At 39.0% G+C, this 20,145-nt stretch overlaps 1 protein-coding gene across 3 annotated transcripts; it reads left to right on the top strand.

Annotated features, from left to right (window-relative positions):
• The first annotated feature begins 1,270 nt into the window (after positions 1-1,270).
• On the top strand, positions 1,271-16,994 carry slc2a10 (solute carrier family 2 member 10). Of its 3 annotated transcripts, XM_041817286.1 has the most exons (8): positions 2,911-3,063; positions 4,226-4,349; positions 4,430-4,453; positions 5,455-5,528; positions 8,941-10,188; positions 15,003-15,125; positions 16,488-16,623; positions 16,710-16,994. In XM_041817286.1, exons 4-8 carry the CDS (start codon positions 5,525-5,527, stop codon positions 16,792-16,794), a joined length of 1,596 nt encoding a protein of 531 aa, XP_041673220.1. In that variant the 5' UTR covers positions 2,911-3,063; positions 4,226-4,349; positions 4,430-4,453; positions 5,455-5,524; the 3' UTR covers positions 16,795-16,994. The 3 variants fall into 3 exon arrangements, with proteins under 3 accessions (XP_041673209.1, XP_041673220.1, XP_041673201.1); XM_041817275.1 differs by lacking the exons at positions 2,911-3,063; positions 4,430-4,453 and adding an exon at positions 1,271-1,309; XM_041817267.1 differs by lacking the exon at positions 4,430-4,453 and having other exon boundaries at positions 2,912-3,063.
• Positions 16,995-20,145: the final 3,151 nt, after the last annotated feature.

Below are 20,145 nucleotides of genomic sequence, written 5' to 3'. Positions count from 1 at the left end.
TTCATTTGTATATATGATAAATACACAAACATTAAAAATTGAATATATTTTTGACTGTGTAAAATATTTGATTCTTTTTCATTAAAGAAAGTAGCCATTTTTATATCCATGTTGATGGTGGTGTGATTATTTTAATTTTGTCTCCGGGAAATCCTGCACTGTTGTTGTTGTTGTTGATCCAGTCTTGTGTTTATTTTGTATATATGTGTAACAAGTGTGAAAACTGATTGTTGTTCTCTTAAATTAGAAATAATATATTGTACTAAGCATAAAGGTAATTATTAATTTCTAAAAACAAACAAACAAACAAAAAACAGTTTAAGAGAGTTTAAGAGAGTCAGCATCAGTTGTATACTAGATCAGGGATTGCGCAACTTTGGCCACCAGACGGGGGTATTTCCCAGATTCTCTCGATGCCAAATTGATTCACATTTCTAAAATATACTCAGTTTAACCACTATAACCATTTATAATTTAATAAAATAAAAGAAAGAATAAAATGCTTTCAGGCTGATTTTTATACCAACTTTAATATTTATAATCTTAAGAGCAAATAGAGATGGCTAATTTAATGAGCTAAACATAATTCATTTAAAAGTTTCCATGAAGCAATTACCACCAATTCTGTGAGCACATATCCTGAAAAGAACTTAATATTTATCAGTAATCACATATTTAGAGAAAAATATTTCTATTTCTCATGTTTTCAATGCTTCTCATCACTTCATGGTATTTGGGAGCCTCAGTGAGTTAAGACGAGGGCCTCGTGTGGCCCCCAGGCTGCCATTTGCCCACCGCTGTTACAGATCAACCATAGATAAAACTTTATTTACTTTCTTACATGTCATACACATAATTCCACATCATTCTGGTCCTTGGGACAGGCCTGCTCACGAAATTTACTGGATCCCTGGAAAAAAACAGAGAATGGGCCGTCCTCAGTTGTGATTTATTTATGATGCCAGAGCACTTGTTGTGGACCAGTAAAACCTCTGACTAGCCCTTTAACTCTGCCCTAGATTCTTATTTGGCTCTATTTGATACTAGGATTTAAGTATGTGCATTTTACTCCTTTTTATTTCGCCGGCTTTATTTGGTGAGACATTCTCAAAACCACTCTTTCCCAAAGTGCCTTAGTGGCCTTCTGTTCAGCTTTTTCGCCTTCGTTAAGGAGCATTTGTCGCCCTCTACCGTCCAAACCTGGTCAGCATGCTTCTCCACTTGTAACTTGACGCTGTTGCCACGTAGCTGAGCTCAAACTTCCTGAAGGGGCTGAAGTTTTTCCAGGAGCATCTCCCTGCTGCTGATGGTAAGACAGTTTCTTTTCTTTAGACATCTCATGTCCAGAAAACTACAACTGACCGCCGTATTAGCATGCATACTGCTCTGGGACTTTACAGACAAAGTAAAACGTCCCGTGTGAGAACAGCTGAATTCCTGAACAGACAGACAGAGAGGGGGAATAACGGGCTACTGCACGGACTGGTATGGACTGACAGAGAGGTCTTTAAGGGGGATTCACTTCTGAGGCACACAGGCTAGTCTATGATCTTTAACACAAATAATGTTGAATTTTAAATAAAAAATGTTGCACGTTACGTTTACTCCAGAACAGTCTGAGGACAATTATCTAACTTTATACTGCACCTCATTTTACAACAACCAGCTATTATCACGCTGGCTTACGTTAATAAGAAACGTCATCTAATATGATTTAATGCTATGGTAGATTAAACAATGGCATGCAGATACCATTAAAATATTGCATGCTGATTAATCATTAGTTATTCACACTGCATAAGGAGGCTGAGGGACTTTAGCTGCAGAAGCTTTTCCTCTTTATTTTGGCTACTTTCAGAAGTCTGTTCTTTGCTGCTAACATAGCACTGATAGCTCCTTTAGTTCTTATATTTGGATACTTTTTAATCCTATTTAAATGACTTCCTTCATTGATGTTTTGGTCATTTTTTGGTTAAAGGATCAAAAGTCTCTGCTCTGTGGTTAAGAAGTTTACCCTAACAACAAAAGGGCTTTGTTATGTGAACTGGGCTAATATTCGTCTGGTTGTTTCCCAGCTTTATATAAATCCTGTCTCAACATGTAGGCTATGATCAGAACTAAATTAAATGGAGACATGTCAGCATAAACAAAAAATCCAGCCCCTTGGATGTTTTACCTTTTTTATTGAGTTCACAAATCAATCATGGTCGATTCAGTTCTGCTGGTTTAACCAAATAGATAAATAAATGAATACAAAAAAGATTCTTTAGTAAGTGAAAACAGCTTTCTATGAAGTAATGTCAGTTACATAAAAATTATGCAAGGTGAAATAAGTGACTGCATACATATTCACCCCCCTTAAAGTCTTACAATTACTGAAATAGGGATCACCTGTTACAGTTATGACAATACAACTTATTAATTTATAAATGAGAAATATTTACTCTTTATTTGATATAAGAGATATCTCATGATGAATTTTTTACCTAGTGATTTTGTACAAAAACATTTTGGACTCTTTTTCCACTCCAATGCCGTACAGCCAGGCTCCCATCTAAACAGTTTGGATCCGGTTAGAGAGTGACAGGACCAATCAGCGTCGAGGAGCAGTACTTTTGGGCGCAGCAGAGTCATGACGTAAACAACCAGCCAGAAGCGGCCGGTGCAGTTCTGGAGGAAAAGATGAACAGTGATTCCAGCATATCAGACAACACCAGAAGACATTCAATCACAGTTAAAACCATTAAGAGAGAAACTGTTGAGTCTCATCCAGTGAAAGGAGTTACAGGAGTATTTTAAGGTCATGTACCACCCATTAGAAGACTTTACCTCTGCATGTGTCACACAGAACTCCAACACCCTCCACCTGTAGTCCATGGCTGGAGATGTGGTGGCATCCCTTTGCTCAAAATGGATGCTTTAGTTACCAAGGGTTATTTGGAAAGTCTCCCTCTGTTCAGCTGCATGCATCAGAGTTCCTGAAAAGAAAACACTAAAGTGCTACATTGAAGTATAGGCACACCACGCCTGCAGTCCTGGCAATTAATCCAACAACAGCCGCAGGTAAAAGAACAAGTAATGATGCATGCACACCTTCTAGTACATACCCAGTGTTTCTGGGCAGGGGAGGAAATTAGCACCAGACAATTGCAGGCATCTTTCAGGAGTATCGGGGGAATTTGCTTCTGTAGCGCAGGTAAATAAAAGTAGCCTAACAGGGCGATTCTGTTACAGTAATCAGCATTAATTTAATGTTTTGTCTGCTTCTTCCTACTGACTTTATGAGCAAAGCTTTGTCTCTTCCCTGTGTCAGAGGTTGGTTTTACGTAGTGCATAGTTCTCCACTGCAACAGGCGTATCTGCTAAAGGGTTTATCTGAACTTGTCACAAGTCCAAAGTAGTTTAAAGGAGCCTGAATTTTTGGCGTGAGACTGCAGAAATGGCACAGTTAATCTCTAGCAAATCTGACAGTCATAATGCAGGACAAAATTTGGTAAAAATGTCCATGCAATGATGGGGAATGAGGGTGTAACACTTGTCATTTTTGCCCCTTTTATTTTTCATATCAGGTATTTTGTTCCATTTGGCTCCAAGCTGCAACATGGTCAGTTAAATAAACGTGTTGTTGAAACTTTTTTGGGAACTTGGGTCCCGAGTTGTCATATAACAGACTGGTGGGTCCTGATTCTGGACCAGTTGAGAACCACTGGTTTAGCTCATGCCAATCCAATGTCATTTCCATTCAAATGTGTTTTTATTTATTCAATGGCAATATATAGGTTCAGATATGATGTTAAATAGCTGAAATGACTTTGCAATGGTGGAAATTAGTAGCTTCTCACTTAATGTAAAGGTACCACTTATTTTTTTGTTTTTGAGGATTCCTTTTAGTGAGTTAATTTGACTGTAATGAATCTTTTAACATCATCAGCAAACAGTAATGATGCAAATTAATTCCCATTTGTCATGTCTTTTTAATTTGCTGAATGAAATAATAACCTACACTGGTGAAAAAACAGTGCTCTTTTTTACTAACTTAATTCTGAGCTCTAAACACATCAACGAGGGCTTCGTGTGGCCTCCAGGCTCATGAGCAGATCATGTCGGTTCATTCGTCATGTAACTTTACACGTTTATACTTCACATCAGCGTGAGCTCTGAAGAAATTCTCCACCATGCTGTCTTTACACTGTCATGCTGACTGTAATCATGTTTGTTTTATCAGAGCAGGAAGTTCTCGCTGCCTCGAGCCTTACAGGAATGTCTCTCCAGTTTTCTGCGGTTGTGACAGCAGAGATATGACGGCTATGAGGAAAGTTGACGGGCTTTGCGTGTGAACTCCTTCTAAGGTGAGTACAAAGACTGTAAAGTCGAATCATATATGTGTGTGACTGAGCATTAAGTTTATATTCTGATATCTTAATTTCAGGAAACTACCGGCTCATAACAGCGGGTAAGTGGCAGGAAGATTAAGTCTGAACATGTTTTTTGGAGGTGGCAGGATGATAATGAAACATGCTGCAGACAAATGATAGAGTATATTTAAAAATGGAATTTAAAAAGTGCTCTTTAATGATTTCAACAAAATTTGCTGTGTTTCTTTAAAAAAAAGTAATAAAAGATTTATTACATTTCTGCATGTATTCAACTACAGGTACATCTGTCCATAGAGGTATAACAAAGTTATATACAAATGAGACTGATTGAGTGTAAAGAAATGGAGAGTGCAATGTAGGGCAGTCTTAGATGATTATTGCACTTAAAACTCGAATAAAATTCTGCACATGGGATATTACTGTACGATGTGTAGTATTGAGCATTAATACTTCTGTGCTAGACAATTTTGTAATGTTGCAACCTGATGCCACAGCCATTTGAATTGTTTTCATCGTTAATCTACGAGTTAATAAAAGTAATCAAACTCTTTGCAGCAACACTTAAAATTTAGCTCAGGTTCCTCCCATTTCTCTGGATCTTTGCTGAGATGTTTCTACACCTTGGTTGGAGTCCACCCAACAGCATCGTATATATCTATAAACAGCATATGCTGTCTCCATCATGCTCCTCTGTAGTGTCTGCATTCTTGAAATCTGAGCTGAGATGTGTATTTTCACCACACTAGTGTAGATTTTCATGTCGAATCAGACACAGACACTAAATTCCTCATTCCTGTGTCATTGTCAGGTGATTTTCTGTGTTTATATGAGACTAAACAGGCTAACAGCTTGATTCACAGCTGTGTGGTTTGTTGGTTCAATCTCAAGTGGACTCCCTAATGAAATCAAGGCAATCAACAAAATGGTCGCCATGGTGACGGGGCTGCAACAGGCTCTCTTGTCTTTTCTCTGAGCAGGACTCACATTAAGGACCAGACCAGGAGAGCTCTGCAGGAAGTGGATAGCAATTTTTACTCATATATTTTTCTTCTTCTTCTTCTTCTTCTTCTTTTTCTAGAAAGGATGTCATCTTTGAAATTAAGACATGAAGAGTCTGACTGAAATGTGCACATAGCAGGAAAGAAGCCATGGGTAAGTCAGAAATAAAAGATTTTTTTCTCTGCAACAGTTTTGTAAGGAATAATATCATGAAGGTCTGCAATTGAACTCACATCAAAGGAAGTATCAGATGTTTGATGAACTTTACATCGCCCTCCAAAGATAAATAGTGTAACATTTTTGTGTCTGACATTAATTTCAGAAGTAAACTACAGTCTTAAAATCATAAAGATATTAAAGTCAGTCATTTAAATGTTTGAAGAAAATCAAACTATCGGTTTTCATGTGGACTGTAGCTGCAGCAAGGAAGTGTAATCTTTAAAAGCACTGAGAATTAGCAGCTTTCTTTGGAGTTCAGTCAGCTTCATTTGCATTGCTGTCAATAGACGCTGAACATGAAAGCCTCACAGGTGAATGTGAAGTACAGCTGCTGGGTAGTGAATGTGCGTCAATGATTTGGAAGGAAGTAAAATGAAAAAGATATAATAACCAGTGTGATAACCTTTTCAAAGTAAGATCCACATAAAATGCATTACTCTGTTTTCTTTTTCATGTTAATTTGTACAGGACAAATTAGTGTTATACAGATCTAATTTGTTTAAAAAACAGAAGAGGGGATTTTTTTTAGAGAAATAGAAATTCAAAAGATATAAAAAACAAAAACCACATCTTGCAACTGACCTTTTATCTGTAGCCGGGCATCCATGACTGTGTTTACATGGACTTGAGTATTCATTCATTCATTCATTCATTCAACCTTTATTTAATCTCGAAGAAATCATTCTGGTTGAGTCATACCCGTTTTTTGTCATATTGAGGATACTGTGTTTACATGAGCACAGAGAAACCTGGTTATTCATATCCTGGTTTCTAATCACTGAATTATATCTGCACAGCATATTGCATAATTTGTTTTCAATGTGTCACATCCGGCAGGGGTGGTGTATTTAAGAAAGTCCCCTCTCACTGTCCCATAGACACTGAGGAACAAAACAAGCACACTCATGTGATCCTGCAGCCTGTTTTGGCTGAGTAATGTTGAGAGAGGTTTTAGTTTGTAAAACATGACCAAAAAGAAAAGAAAAACAATATGCAGAAAATGTTTTTTTCTATCTTTAAATGCAGTGTTAATTTTGGCAGCTATTTTTAATTTTGGTCTTAGTCTTTAGATCAAATGTCTTTTAGGTTTAGTCACATTTTAGTCTTTACTTTTAGTCCAAGAATTTATTCTCTTGCCTAAATCTGGAACCAAGTCATGGTAGTGTGTTCTCTGCACTCTGCCGAACCTGGACCCCTGCTTTCTACAGCTGAGAGGCAGAACAGCTACAGCTACAGATGCATGTTTTTTGACAGATTTACCCACAGTGTAGAAATATCATGGATTTTGGATGTCCGACAAAAACTAAATTAGTCTAGTTTTAGTCATCTTGACGAAAACTAAATTTAGTTTTTGTTAGTTTTAGTCATCAAAGATCTATTTTTGTTAGTTTTAGTCTAGTTTTTGTCATGACAAAAGGCTGTCGGCGAACATCTCTAGGTGCAGTTTTAGTCGACGTATGAATTGTCATTTTTGTTCAAATAAATATGCAAACTTAATATTACAAAGCTAAAATATCATTTGGCTTCCAGACTTCCGTTAAGAGTCTGCATGTATAAATTTGAAATCTGCTTTGATATTTCTGTACAGAAGCATTGCTGAACAGTCATTATTGGCTCACGTAGCATCAAATTTTAGCTTAAATATGATCAGGCATGTGGCAATGGCTCTGTTAAGTTTCTAAGCCATAACTTGATAACATTTAAGAGAGGTAAAAACAAAGTATTGAAAGCATTAGAAGACTGCAAAAAGAAATATATTAGACTAGCAGGTCAAAAGAATCCAAAAATTACATTATCATAGTTTCTATAGTGTGCATTTATTTATTACCTCCGCCAAGGAGGTTATGTGATCGGGTGGGTTTGTTCGTTTGTGAGCAACATAACTCAAAAAGTTGTGGACAGATTTTGATGAAATTTTCAGGAAATGTCAGAAATGAGCTAAGGAAGAAGTGATTCGATTTTTTGGGTGATCCTGATCACTGTCTGGATCCAGAAATTTTTTTAAAGGATTCTGTACTATTGGGAGATAGGGCCAATGGTGGAGGTCTGCGCTCTCCGAGTGCTTTTCTAGTTAACTATTTGTTTTTTAATGCAGTCTAAGACATCCTTGCATCGTTGGTGTGTGAACACTGATTAGAACAAGAAGTTACAATAAGTTCTTTCTTTGATAAATAAGAATTTAAAGAGGGGAGAACAATGGATGAGAATGCCTATGTTTGCCTTGGGCCCCAAAATTGCTAAATCTGCCACTGATGGAGAGTGGTGCAGACTGCAGGCTTATGTGAGGCACTATCCTTGGTCAGAAATGTCCTGAAGAAGTGTTGTAACTAAGTCAAACCCCTAAGAGGTGTAGTTCACAGGTCCATGGGCTCACAGTTTCCACACCTACACCACCAGGTAACTGGGTCCCTCCTGCTCACCAGCTTCCACTGAGGTTTCTCCTCTCACTTTCCTCCAGCTGGGTCCCCATCTGTAGAAGTTGTTCCTCTATGTACTCTAGGTCATTATAATATCCCCTCTTATCCACAGAAATCAGCATGGCATTTGTTGTCGTCGTCTCTGTCGAAGCTGCAAACCCAAACAGCTGATCAGAGGATGATTATACACTGAGGTAGATGAACACATAGCTGAAGGTTGCCTCATATAGTAGTGCCAAACACAGAGGCTTTCTGGGTGAAAAATAAAACGCTTCAAAAATAGTTGATTTCACGTACATTCAAGCAAACATTGTTTTTTGGACCGTTCTTACGTAAAACGAACTACATTAGGCAGAGAAACCGTGCACATCCATATAGCCTAGCTCTTGCCGGGGCATCGAATACACACTGCTTAAAGGGGTAGTGCACACTAAAATCTTTGGAGGCTTGTTCCACTGCTATTGTCAAGTGCATCATAGAACTCAATTTCAAAAACTGAAATATCCCTTTAATTCAGGGGTCTTTTAAGGACCAAAAATGACTGTCCAGAAACCTATGGGCCTAGAAAATGTGTTCCCAGATCCCATTGAACCTGTAAAAACTGTCAACAAAAATGAAGCTCATCCATTTTCAATGCAGGTTTTAAAACTCAGCATGCTAAGGATTTGAGACACCTAGTCATTATAAGTGAGTTAGCCTCTATTTGTCACAGATCAGGGTTAATTCCTAGAGCCCTGATGGGACCTTGATGGTGAATTTGACAAACTAATCCTGATGTTCTAATAAGACCCCAGTTTAGTTTAATATATTTAACAGAAAACCAATTAATACACTTAAAGATTCTTTTGATACCTTTGAAAAATATAAATGTATATCCTTCACTGGATCACTCTTTAAAAAACAAAAAACATTTCTCTCTCTCCCCACAGGCAGGGTCATCCTCCTGTTGGCCAGTTCTGTGTCCACTTTGGGCGGCCTGGTCTTTGGATATGAGTTGGGCATCATCTCTGGTGCTTTGCTGCAGCTGAAAACAGAGTTTGTTCTGTCATGTGTCCAACAGGAGGCCCTGGTCAGCTCCTTGCTGATCGGAGCTCTGCTGGCCTCCATTGTGGGTGGCTGGTGGATCGACCACCATGGCCGCAGGAAGTCCATCATCCTCAGCAACATCCTGATCCTGAGTGGCAGCCTGGTCCTGACCATCAGGTCCTACCCTGCACTGGTGGTGGGGAGGATCACAGTGGGCTTCGCTATGTGTATATCCTCCATGTCCTGCTGTATATTTGTGTCCGAGATGGTTACCGCCAACCGCAGGGGCTTCCTGGTAACTCTGTATGAAGCTGGAGTCACAGTGGGAATCCTGGCAGCTTACGCCATAAACTACATGCTTTCTGGCTTCCCCAGAGGGTGGAAGTTGATGTTTGGATTAGCTGTGGTTCCAACTTTTATTCAGCTGATCTGTGTTTGGTTTCTTCCATCCAGCACTCAGGAAGCATCAAGACGAAGTGAGCGCTCTCAGATGGAAAGGAACCTCATCGAAATCCAAGAATCTGAAGACTCAAAAGTCACTGAAAACAAGAAAGTTGAGTACAGCAGTTGGTACCTTCTCCAGCGTAGAGACAACATGAGGACTCGAACCATCATTGGTCTTGGTTTGGTGCTCTTTCAGCAGTTCACAGGCCAGCCCAACGTCCTCTTCTATGCCTCCACTATCTTCCACTCTGTGGGGTTCCAGAGCGATGCCTCGGCAGTGCTGGCCTCTGTGGGGTTGGGGTTAGTCAAAGTGATTGCCACTCTGATTTCTATGGTGTTCTCGGACAGGGTGGGCAGGAGACCTCTGCTCATCAGTGGATGCTCCGTTATGGCACTGAGCATGATAATCATCGGACTCCTGAGCGGACAGTCATCAATGAATACTGAGATGTCTCCTGAAGACTTCAATGTCAACACAACAGATCATCTGACTGTTTTTAATCAGTCAGTCACACCTTTTCATGAGAACCACATCCCCCTTTATAACAAAACTCAGAATGAGTATGAACCACTTGATAAAATTGGACAGGAACCAACAAACAATCCTCTGACAGCTTTAAAAATCGTCCAAAACCAAGCAGTGAACTGGATCATTCTCCTTTGTATGATGGCTGTCGTCAGTGCCTACTCCGTTGGATTTGGACCAAGTTTGTATTTATAGATATGCATTTTTTTTATTTTGAATTCTTGATTAAGACAGCCAGTAATGAGCATCTTAAGTATAAGAGCATTTTTTTATTTAGAAGTTGTAAGGAAAAGTGGCAGCAAAATGGAATATGTCATAAAGTTACAGAAAAATGACAGATGCTTAAAATTCATTTAAAAGAACTCTAGAGCTTCACAATTCAGTATGTGTTAAACCGGCTAACTATTACAATGTCCAAATACTTTCTTCCAAACTAAATATGAGATAGCCAGATATGTGCAAGTGCACTTTATACATGCAGTTGCAATCCAAATTACTCAATCCCTATTGTAAATCAGATTTATTGTGAAAATTTACAGGCTTTAAGCTGTTTACAATGAAAAAGCAAACAAAAGCAATTGAAATAGGCCAACACAACTAATGCTTTAAGTGGTTTCCCCAAATTCAACTGAAAATGCAACTTATAATGACTTCTCCAGTCTCAAAATTATTCAAGCATCTTTAGTGCTTAGTAGATCACCCTTTTGCTTCTATTACCTGCTGCAAACAAGATGCATTGCCAGACACCAGCGTCTGGCAGCGTTCCTGAGGAATCTTAGCCCATTCCCCATGTGAAACAGCCTCCCGTTCAGTAATATTCTTGGGTCTGCATGCTGCAACTATCTTCTTCACACCCCACTAGAGATTTTCTCTGGGTTCAAGTCAGGTGACTGTTATGGCCATTGTAGAATCTTCCAGGACTTCTTCTGCAACCAAGCCTGGCTGGAAATTGAGGTATGCTTGGGACCATTGTCCTGTTAGAAGGTTCAATGATACCCAAGCTTCAGTTTCCTCATAGACAGCATGATGTTTCCTCTTAGGATTTCCTCATACTTTGATGAATCCATCTTGTCCTCCACACGCTGCAGAGTTTCCAGTTACAGAGGATGCAAAGCAGCCTCAGAGAATCACCAAACCACCGCCATGCTTAACTGTGGGCACAGTGTTCTTTTCAGCATATGCCTCATTATTCTTACGCCAGACATACCGCTGACCCAGAAAGTTCCAGTGTTGTTTCATTGCTCCACAGAGCAGAATCCCCAAACCTCTGCGGCTTATTTGCATGATTTCAAGCATATTGGAGTCAGCTTTTCTTGTGTTTTTGTGTCAGCAGTAGTGTGTGTCTTGGAGTTTAGGCATGGAAACCATATACTTTCAGTACTCTCTGAAACCTCAGTCCCTGCTGCCACCAAGTTTAACTGGAGATCACTTGAGGTTTTTTTGTTTGTTTGTTTGTTTATTTGTTTGTTTGTTTGTTTGTTTGTTTGTTTGTTTGTTTGTTTGTTTTTTACAACCTGCCATCTCAGGTATCTGGTTGTAGCCACTGATAATTTCCTTTTTCTGCCCCGTCCAGGTAGTGGAACCACTGTTCCTGTAACTTTGAACCTCAGTACCTTTGCTATCATTTTGTATCCTGCGCCTTTTTGGACCATTCTTTTGACTGTGCCATATTTCTAACATGCAGTCAAAAGTGACACTCAACAAACCCTCACAGTTCAGTTATTTCATGTGTTTCAGCTCAAGCAAATGTGGTAAAACTAATGAAGCCCTTGACTAGTGATGTGCTTAGGTGTGCTATAAACAACACTGGTTTTTACATATTTGAGCTGTTGTGAGGGATTCTGTTCAGGGGTTGAATAATGTTGAGACTGGAGAAGTCAGTATAAGTTGCATTTTCAGTTAAATTTGGGGAAACCATGTGAAGCTTTAGTTGTGTTGAGCTATTTCTATTCCTTTTGTTTGATTTGTTCATTAGAAACAGCTGAAAGTCTGTAAATTTTCACAGTAAATCTGATTTACAATGGGGGTTGAATACTTTTGATATCAAATGTAAGTATCTGCATCAGAAGCCCAAAGAAGACATGCATCTATCAGTTCTAGGGCTTTCAAGATTAATCACATAAATCACGATTAACTATTACCAACAATTAGTGCACTTATTTTTTAAATCATGGTTAATCACATTATTTATTGTCCCTTCCAAACTTTAACTGATAAAAATGTTAGTCTCTTGAAAGCCCTAATCTATGCATATTATTTCCCCTACTTTACCATGATAAAGAGTTGTTATTCATTTCCGTATCATGGGAAAACAATGTGGGGTTTTCCTGTGAAAAAGGATTATTTTGGGGTATTTTTTCAGATCAGTTGTAGAAATAAATAATCTTACAGGTCTATTCCCATATAACATAAATACCTCAAATTTGATGTTAAGCTAAGAAATGCACTGCCATGATCATAACCTCTCACTATCTCTCGCTCTATTACGCTCTATGCAGGCAGCATGGCGTGATTACAGAACAGCCTGCCAATGGCTGGCGGACCCTGACAAAGGAAAAACAATATGGCAGCATTTAAGCTAGTGGTTTTAAGTGATCAAAGATGGATTAGAATGGATAAAGAAGACATTTAGTATCAGGTTTAGTGGTGTGGATCAAATCTTTAAAGTAACCTGAATTCCAGGCTTGCTAAAAAATGCTGCCATAAGGTATTCAAATGTATTAATAGTGCCAATAAGACGGCACAACAGGTAGCTTCGAGTGGAAATACACACGTGGACAAAATTGTTGGTACCCCTCTGTTAACGAAAGAAAAACCCACAATGGTCACAATGGTCCCACAATGGTTTGTCAGATTCAATAACTTGAATCTGACAAAAGTGATAATAAATAATTCAATGAAAATTAGCCAATGAAAATCAAACATTGCTTTTGAACTGTGGTTTAACAGAATTATTTAAAAAAACAAACTCATGAAACAGGCCTGGACAAAAATGATGGTCCCCTTAACTTAATATTTTGTTGCACAACCTTTTGAGACAATCAAATGACTTCTGTAACTTTCAATAAGACTTCTGCACTTCTCAGCAGGTATTTTGGCCCACTCCTCCTGAGCAAACTGCTCCAGCTGTCTCAGGTTTGAAGGGTGCCTTCTCCAGACGGCATGTTTCAGCTCCTTCCACAGATGTTCAATAGGATTTAGATCAGGACTCATAGAAGGCCATTTCAGAATAGTCCAGTGTTTTGCTCTTAGCCATTCTTGGCTGTTTTTAGCTGTGTGTTTTGGGTCATTATCCTGTTGCAAGACACATGACCTTTGAATGAGACCAAGCTTTCTGACACTGGGCATCACATTTCTCTCTAGAATACCTTGATAATCTTGAGATTTCATTTTACCCTGCACAGATTCAAGACACCCTGTGCCAGATGCAGCAGAGCAGCCCCAGAACATAACTGATCCTCCTCCATGTTTCACAGTAGGGACGGTCTTCTTTTCTTGGTATGCTTCATTTTGCATCCGTGAACATAGAGCTGATGTGCCTTGCCAAAAAGTTCCAGTTTTGTCTCATCTGTTGAAAGGACATACTCCCAGAAGCTTTGTGGTTTGTCAACATGCAGTTTGGCAAATTCCAGTCTCGCTTTTTTATGATTTGTTTTCAACAGTGGTGTCCTCCTTGGTCGTCTCCCATGAAGTCCACTTTGGCTCAAACGACAGATGGTGTGATCTGACACTGGTGTACCTTGACCTTGGAGTTCACCTTTAATGTCTTTGGAGGTTGTTCTGGGCTCTTTTGTTACCATTCGTATTATCCGTCTCTTCCATTTGTCATCAATTTTCCTCCTGCGGCCATGTCCAGGGAGGTTGGCTATAGTCCTGTGGATCTTAAATTTCTGAATATGTGCAACTGTAGTCACAGGAACATCAAGCTGCTTGGAGATGGTCTTATAGCCTTTATCTTTAACATGCTTGTCTATAATTTTCTTTCTAATCTCCTGAGACAACTCTCTCCTTCGCTTCCTCTGGTCCATGTTTAGTGTGGTACACACCATGTCACCAAACAGCACAGTGTCTACTTGTCACCCTTAAAATAGGCTGACTGACTGATTACAAGTTTGTAGACACCTGTGATGCTAATTAGAGGACACACCTTGGTTGAATATGTCCCTATGGTCACATTATTTTCAATCTTTTCTAGGGGTACCATCATTTTTGTCCAGGGCTGTTTCATGAGTTTTTGTTTTTTTAATAATTCTGTTGAACCACAGTTCAAAAGCAATGTCTGATTTTCATTGGTTAATTTTCATTGAATTTTTATTTATCATTACTTTTGTCAGATTCAAGTTATTTCTGTAGCCATTGTGGGTTTTTCTTTCATTAACAGAGGGGTACCAACACGTGTCCACATGTGTACAAGTAAGAGGCAACAATTTATGGTTCAAAAGTTATTTAAGTTTTGATAAGCTGTGTCACTTCTTGTTGTGTATGACAACGCAGGTCTGGAGGATTTTTTAACAGTCACATATAGCAGTGTTTCCCAAACATTTTTCCTTTGCGCCCTCCTAAATGTACCTAACAAAAGCAGAGCTCCCCCAGGACCCAAAAGAGAAGAAAAAGTGACACACTGCTGTCAAAAATCAACATAGATTTTAATTTTTTCACTGATAAAACCCTAAAAAGAGGCTTGCCTATGCTTTTCTTGTCAAAATTCCTTTGTATAAACTACTTAATAACTGCTTTATCATGGTTTTAATCAATATTTGCAAATCAAATTTTGGCAGCCTCAGAAAAGACAAAGCCAAACAGACAAAGTAAACATCTATTTCATTGCAGTAAAAAAAAAAAAAAAAACTCATCAGTATTGGCATTTTCCTCTCAAAATCAGTTTCAGGGTGCCTAAAAAAATCTACCATCATTTGAGCTATATTGTCCAACAGAAATCAACCTTTTTCATGGTTTATTTTTGCAGAAAATTAAGCCATTCTTTGTCTTCAACAGTGACGTGGCTTCTCCTGAGTGAAATATTTCCTGCTGCGATCAGAGGGAGAGCCTTCGCTTTCACCAACTGCTTCAACTGGGCCGCCAACCTGCTGGTCTCTTTCACCTTCTTGAATTTTATTGGTGAGTAGTTCCAACACGCCATTATTAAAGAACACATTTTAAGTTTTCACAGTTGGAAAAGTTCTGTTTTATAAGCTTATTAATCAGGGTTTCCTTCATTAGGATCATTCAGTAAGCCGGTGAGTTAGCAAAAACAAAACTTAGAATTTGAGATTGGATAAAGCTGCAGGATCTCAGCCAAAGTGATTTATACACAATTAAAAAAAAAAAATGGGACGCTGTGTAAAATGTAAATTTAAAAACATAATGCAATGACTGTCAATTCTCATGAGCCTATGTTTTATTTACAACAGAACATAAGCAACGTTTTGATGGCATCCTCTTTTCTTTTAACAACAGTCTCTAAACGTCTGGAAATTAAGAAAACTGGTGCCGGAGTTTTGGGAGAGGAATAGCTTGGCTTTTTTGCCAGATTTTTATTTATGAGGCACCAAATGTTTTCTGTTGGTGAAAGCTGTAGACAGCAGGCAGACCAGTTCAGCACCCATACTCTTCAACTGTTGAGCCAGGCTTTTCCAGTACTTCCATATATTATCTTTCATAGAAAAACTTTAAAATCCCCTAAGCTTGCCCTTATGGAGCTTGAAAGTGGTATAATTCTTATTAATATCTGGGATTTAGGACTCATTACTGTAACACTCTGTGCTGTACAGTTTTGTTTCTTTGTTTATTTGCACCAAAAAAACAACGACAAGCTCCTGAAAAAACAGGCTGGCAATTAACTAGATTCTAAGTTTGATTGCGTCACATGCAGCCCCTGTTCCCACCCTGCGAGTCAGTTTTAAAAACAAATAAAGGGGAAGAACTCTATATTAAAGTACATGTATTTAAATAGAGTGTAATAAAAGACCCTGTATTTTTAATGGATGAATACTTTTGTCCCATTAGTGTAAGTTGCCAGTGAATGAATAAACCTTACCAAAAACCAAATGCATAAAAGGGTGAAAGGTGGACATTTTTCTAGAATCATGTATTTGTATTTCTAATTTTTGTTTTATTGAAAAAAAAAATAGATTTTAGATTTACTAAGTTTACTAATCAAATAAATACTGAAGAGAACTGCATATCAGGGAGGCAATAATTTGCATTTGCGTTTTAACTTTAAAGGGGTCAAAATGGTTTTATAGTGGAAAAACACCACAGGTAAGAGTTGAATTTAAGTAAAGACAGTACACAGTAGTACAGTTAAGAATAAGACGTAAACAACACAAACACCTACTGTATGATAGGTGTTATGGAAGAGAAGCAGAGATGCTGTGATTAATTCATTGGCATTCCTTCAAGGATCGGTCACACTTCCCGCTGTGTTTCATCTGATCTAGATGCTTATCATGCAGCTGACTGGATTTTCTCTTTTACTAGATGTGATCGGCCTGTCAGGGATGTTTTTCTCGTATGGGATCATCGCTGTCATAGCTGCAGTCTTCTTCCACTTCATGCTTCCAGAGACCAAAGGAAAGACTCTGGAGGAGATAGACAAAGAGCTGCGTTCAAACAGGTAGGATCTGTAGTTGCCTGATAAAATAAAAGTGATCGCATCAGGTAATACATGCTCATCTGTTTGCTGTTGGCCTTGTCTTACAGGTTTTACCACAATGAGTGCTGTGGCATAAGAAACACCTCTGCAAAGTACCAGCGAGTGCAGTGTCAAGACAGCACTTCAGGTTGATTTGAAAACACTGGCAGTCATTTCTGAACGAGTGTTTTGCCCACCTGGATGAATGAATGTAAAGAGGAGTCGATCTCTGCAGTCCTGCTGACATCAAATCAAAGATGTCTGAAGGAAACTTAAATTGCACTTAATGTTAAAATAGGTATATGTGATTTATTTTTGTGCAACACACCAATAAAATGATTTCTATGTGGTCATTTCTGTTTTTAGATTGCAGTCATACCAGCTAATAAAATTGACTTTCCTCAGAGTTCAAACATTAATAACATAATGCTTTTCTGTTTGAATTATATTGCTAAACTTTTGTCTTTTTATCATGCTAATCACAATCACTAATCACAATTCACAGCTACCATAAAACATGGACATAGTCCCAGTGATGTTACCTACTGGTCACTGAGGGAGACTTTTGAAGCCAGTCGATGGTGGTAGCTGCAGTGCCATGGAAAAGTATTTACCATCTTACTGATTTTTTTTTTCTTTTCCACATTTGTCACTCTAAAATATTTCAGATCATTGAATTTATTTTGATATTAGACAAAGACAGCCTAAGTACAAACAAAATGCACCTTTAAATGATGATTCCATTTATTAAGGGGAAAAATAGCAATCCAAAGCTACTTGGCCCTATGTGAAATAGTAATTGCTCCTTGTGCCACTCTTGGCAGCAACAACTGCAAGTATATCTTGTAATGAGTCTTACACATCACTGTGGAGGAATTTTGGCCCACTGTCCTTTGCAGAACTGTTTTAATTAAGCCCCATTGGAGGATTTTTCATGTCATAGCAAATGAATGAGATTTAACTTTGATGGGGCCACTCCAAAACCATTTTGTTTTTTTTTAATCTATTAGTAGATGGACTTACTGATGTGTTTGGGATCATCGTCCTGCTGCATAATCCAAGTGTGCTTGAGCTTGAGGTAACAAACTGATGACTGGACATACTCCTTCAGGATTTTCTGGTAGAGAGCAGAATTCATGGTTTCATCAGTTACCACCACCATGTTTGACTGTTGGTATGAACTTTTTTATGAAGTGCTTTGATGTTTTTACGCCGGATGTAACGGGATGCACACCATTCAAAAACTCCAGGTGCTTGTGTTCTTTTTTGGCTCGTTTTAGTCCCTTTCTTACTGTTGAATCATGAACACTGACCACTACTGAGTCCAGTGAGGCCTGCAGGTCTTTAGATGATGGTCTGGGTTCTTTTGTGACCTCTTAGATGAGTCATTCATGCACTCTTGGTGTAACTTCAGTCAGCCAGCCACTTCTGGGAAGGTTCACCACTTTTCCAAGTTTTCCCCATTGGCTAATGGCTCTCACTGTGGTTTCCCAAAGCCTTAAAAATGGCTTTGTAATCCTTTCCACCAGTGGTGGCTGGTCAATAGCCCCCCCCCCATAAGTCTCCACAGAGAAAGAGAAAGGACAGATCTTAAGTTCATTGAATAATTTTTCAAACATTTGCTTTAAATATCAAAAAAATTTATCTGAATATAGATAAACTCTATCATGCACTGTATAAAGATGATTTATTAAGAGAATTAAATGTATAATGTGCAATAAATCAGTAGATCACGAATGTTCTAAGTATTTGCCTTTACTTCCTGTTTCCTCATTTCCTCTTGGGATGCAGGGCTCCTGCGCCCACAGCCTTCCATAGACCACCGTTATAAGGCTGCACGTGCGCATTTGTTCCTCTTCAATACATGTAAATAGGAGCTCTGTGGGCGCAACTTGACAGCACGCCCAAAGGGATTATCATTAACCACTCGCCAGATGCCAACAGGTGGCAGCAGAGAGATACGCTTTTTAATTTGAGACACACAAAGGAGGTCATGCACCGTGGCGGTACATCTCTGGCTTTCTGCCAGAAACTGCAGCTGTGTTCGTTGTTTAGCTCGTCAAGAGATGCAAGGAAGACAGCAAAATGCAATAAGGAAACAAAGTCAAGAGTTTAAGAATAAGGCGTTTTGAGAGGAGGACATTGAAGGAGAAACTTAGAATTAAAGAGCTTGGACCTGACCACCCAGATATCAGGATGAAGCAACAAAACTGTGACTGACATTAAGAAGTAAGTAAGTAAATCAGTCAGTCAACAATAGTTGATTGTTGTAGCAGGTTTTGTGGTGGAATCTGAGTGAATAATGCAGATTATTTTATTTTGAAGGGCATTCATGTCGTGAGACCGGAAGTGTGGTTGTTGACGTTAATGTTGGGTAGCTTGACTATGAGATGTACAGTAACAAGTCCGTCGGAAAATAAAGCTCTATAAAACTGACTGCCGGAATCAATAACTCATAACACGACATGGTGTCAGAAGTTTGGCTGCCGTAAAGAGCACAAAAGAGACGGTCGAACGGGAGAGGTAAAGTTTTTTTTTGGCCCGGAACGGCGTGATGGACGACCCTGACGGACAACCTCCCCAGCTAGCGGCTAATGCTAACACATCCGCGGTGAGCGCAACGTTCACAATTCAACCTCCTGAAGCGTTCAACTTTTCAAAACCCCAGGACTGGGAGAGATGGATAAGGAGGTTTGACAGATTTTGTCTTGCCAGCAACTTGCATCTCAATTCATCAGCTAATCAGATGAACACATTGATCTACTGCATGGGGGATGAAGCAGACGATATACTGCGGGGCAAAGCATTAACAGATGGAGAGAGAGAACAGTATGAAAAAGTGAAAGACACCTTTGAGTCATACTTTGTGCCCAGAAAAAATGTTATATACGAGCGGGCAAGATTCAATCAAAGAGTGCAGCAAGCTGACGAGACTGTAGACTCCTTCATTACTGCTTTGTATGCCCTAGCAGAAAACTGCAACTATCGAGCACTTCACGACGAGTTAATCAGAGATCACCTTGTAGTGGGACTGAGAGACACAAGCCTAGCTGAGAGAATGCAGCTAGACAAAGACTTGACGCTAGAAAAAGCAATCAATATGTCAAGACAGTCTGAAGTGATAAAAAGACAGCAAACAGACCTCAGAGGAGAAATCAAACACAACATTGATACTGTGACATCAAGACAGAGGAAACCAAAGCTGCTCACTCCAAAGTCCCCAAATCAGCAGAAACACACATCATCAAAGCCAAAAATGCAAGAAGATCGCCAGTCATGTTACAGATGTGGAAGGTCTCCTGGTCATGGAAAATAGCAGTGCCCTGCCAAAAATGAAACATGCCATACCTGTGGAAAAAAAGGACATTACAGTAAAGTGTGCAGATCTGCTAAAGCTGTTCATGCAGTTGAAACTAGGGAGAACTGTGATGACACACCTTTATTCCTCGGCACAGTAGATGCTGACACAGACCCATGGTATGCAGATTTGACCATCAGAAACCA

The sequence above is a fragment of the Cheilinus undulatus genome, linkage group 3 (genome assembly GCF_018320785.1).
Source record: "Cheilinus undulatus linkage group 3, ASM1832078v1, whole genome shotgun sequence".
Lineage (NCBI taxonomy): Eukaryota > Metazoa > Chordata > Actinopteri > Labriformes > Labridae > Cheilinus > Cheilinus undulatus.
This window is presented reverse-complemented; position numbering and strand designations above follow the sequence as displayed.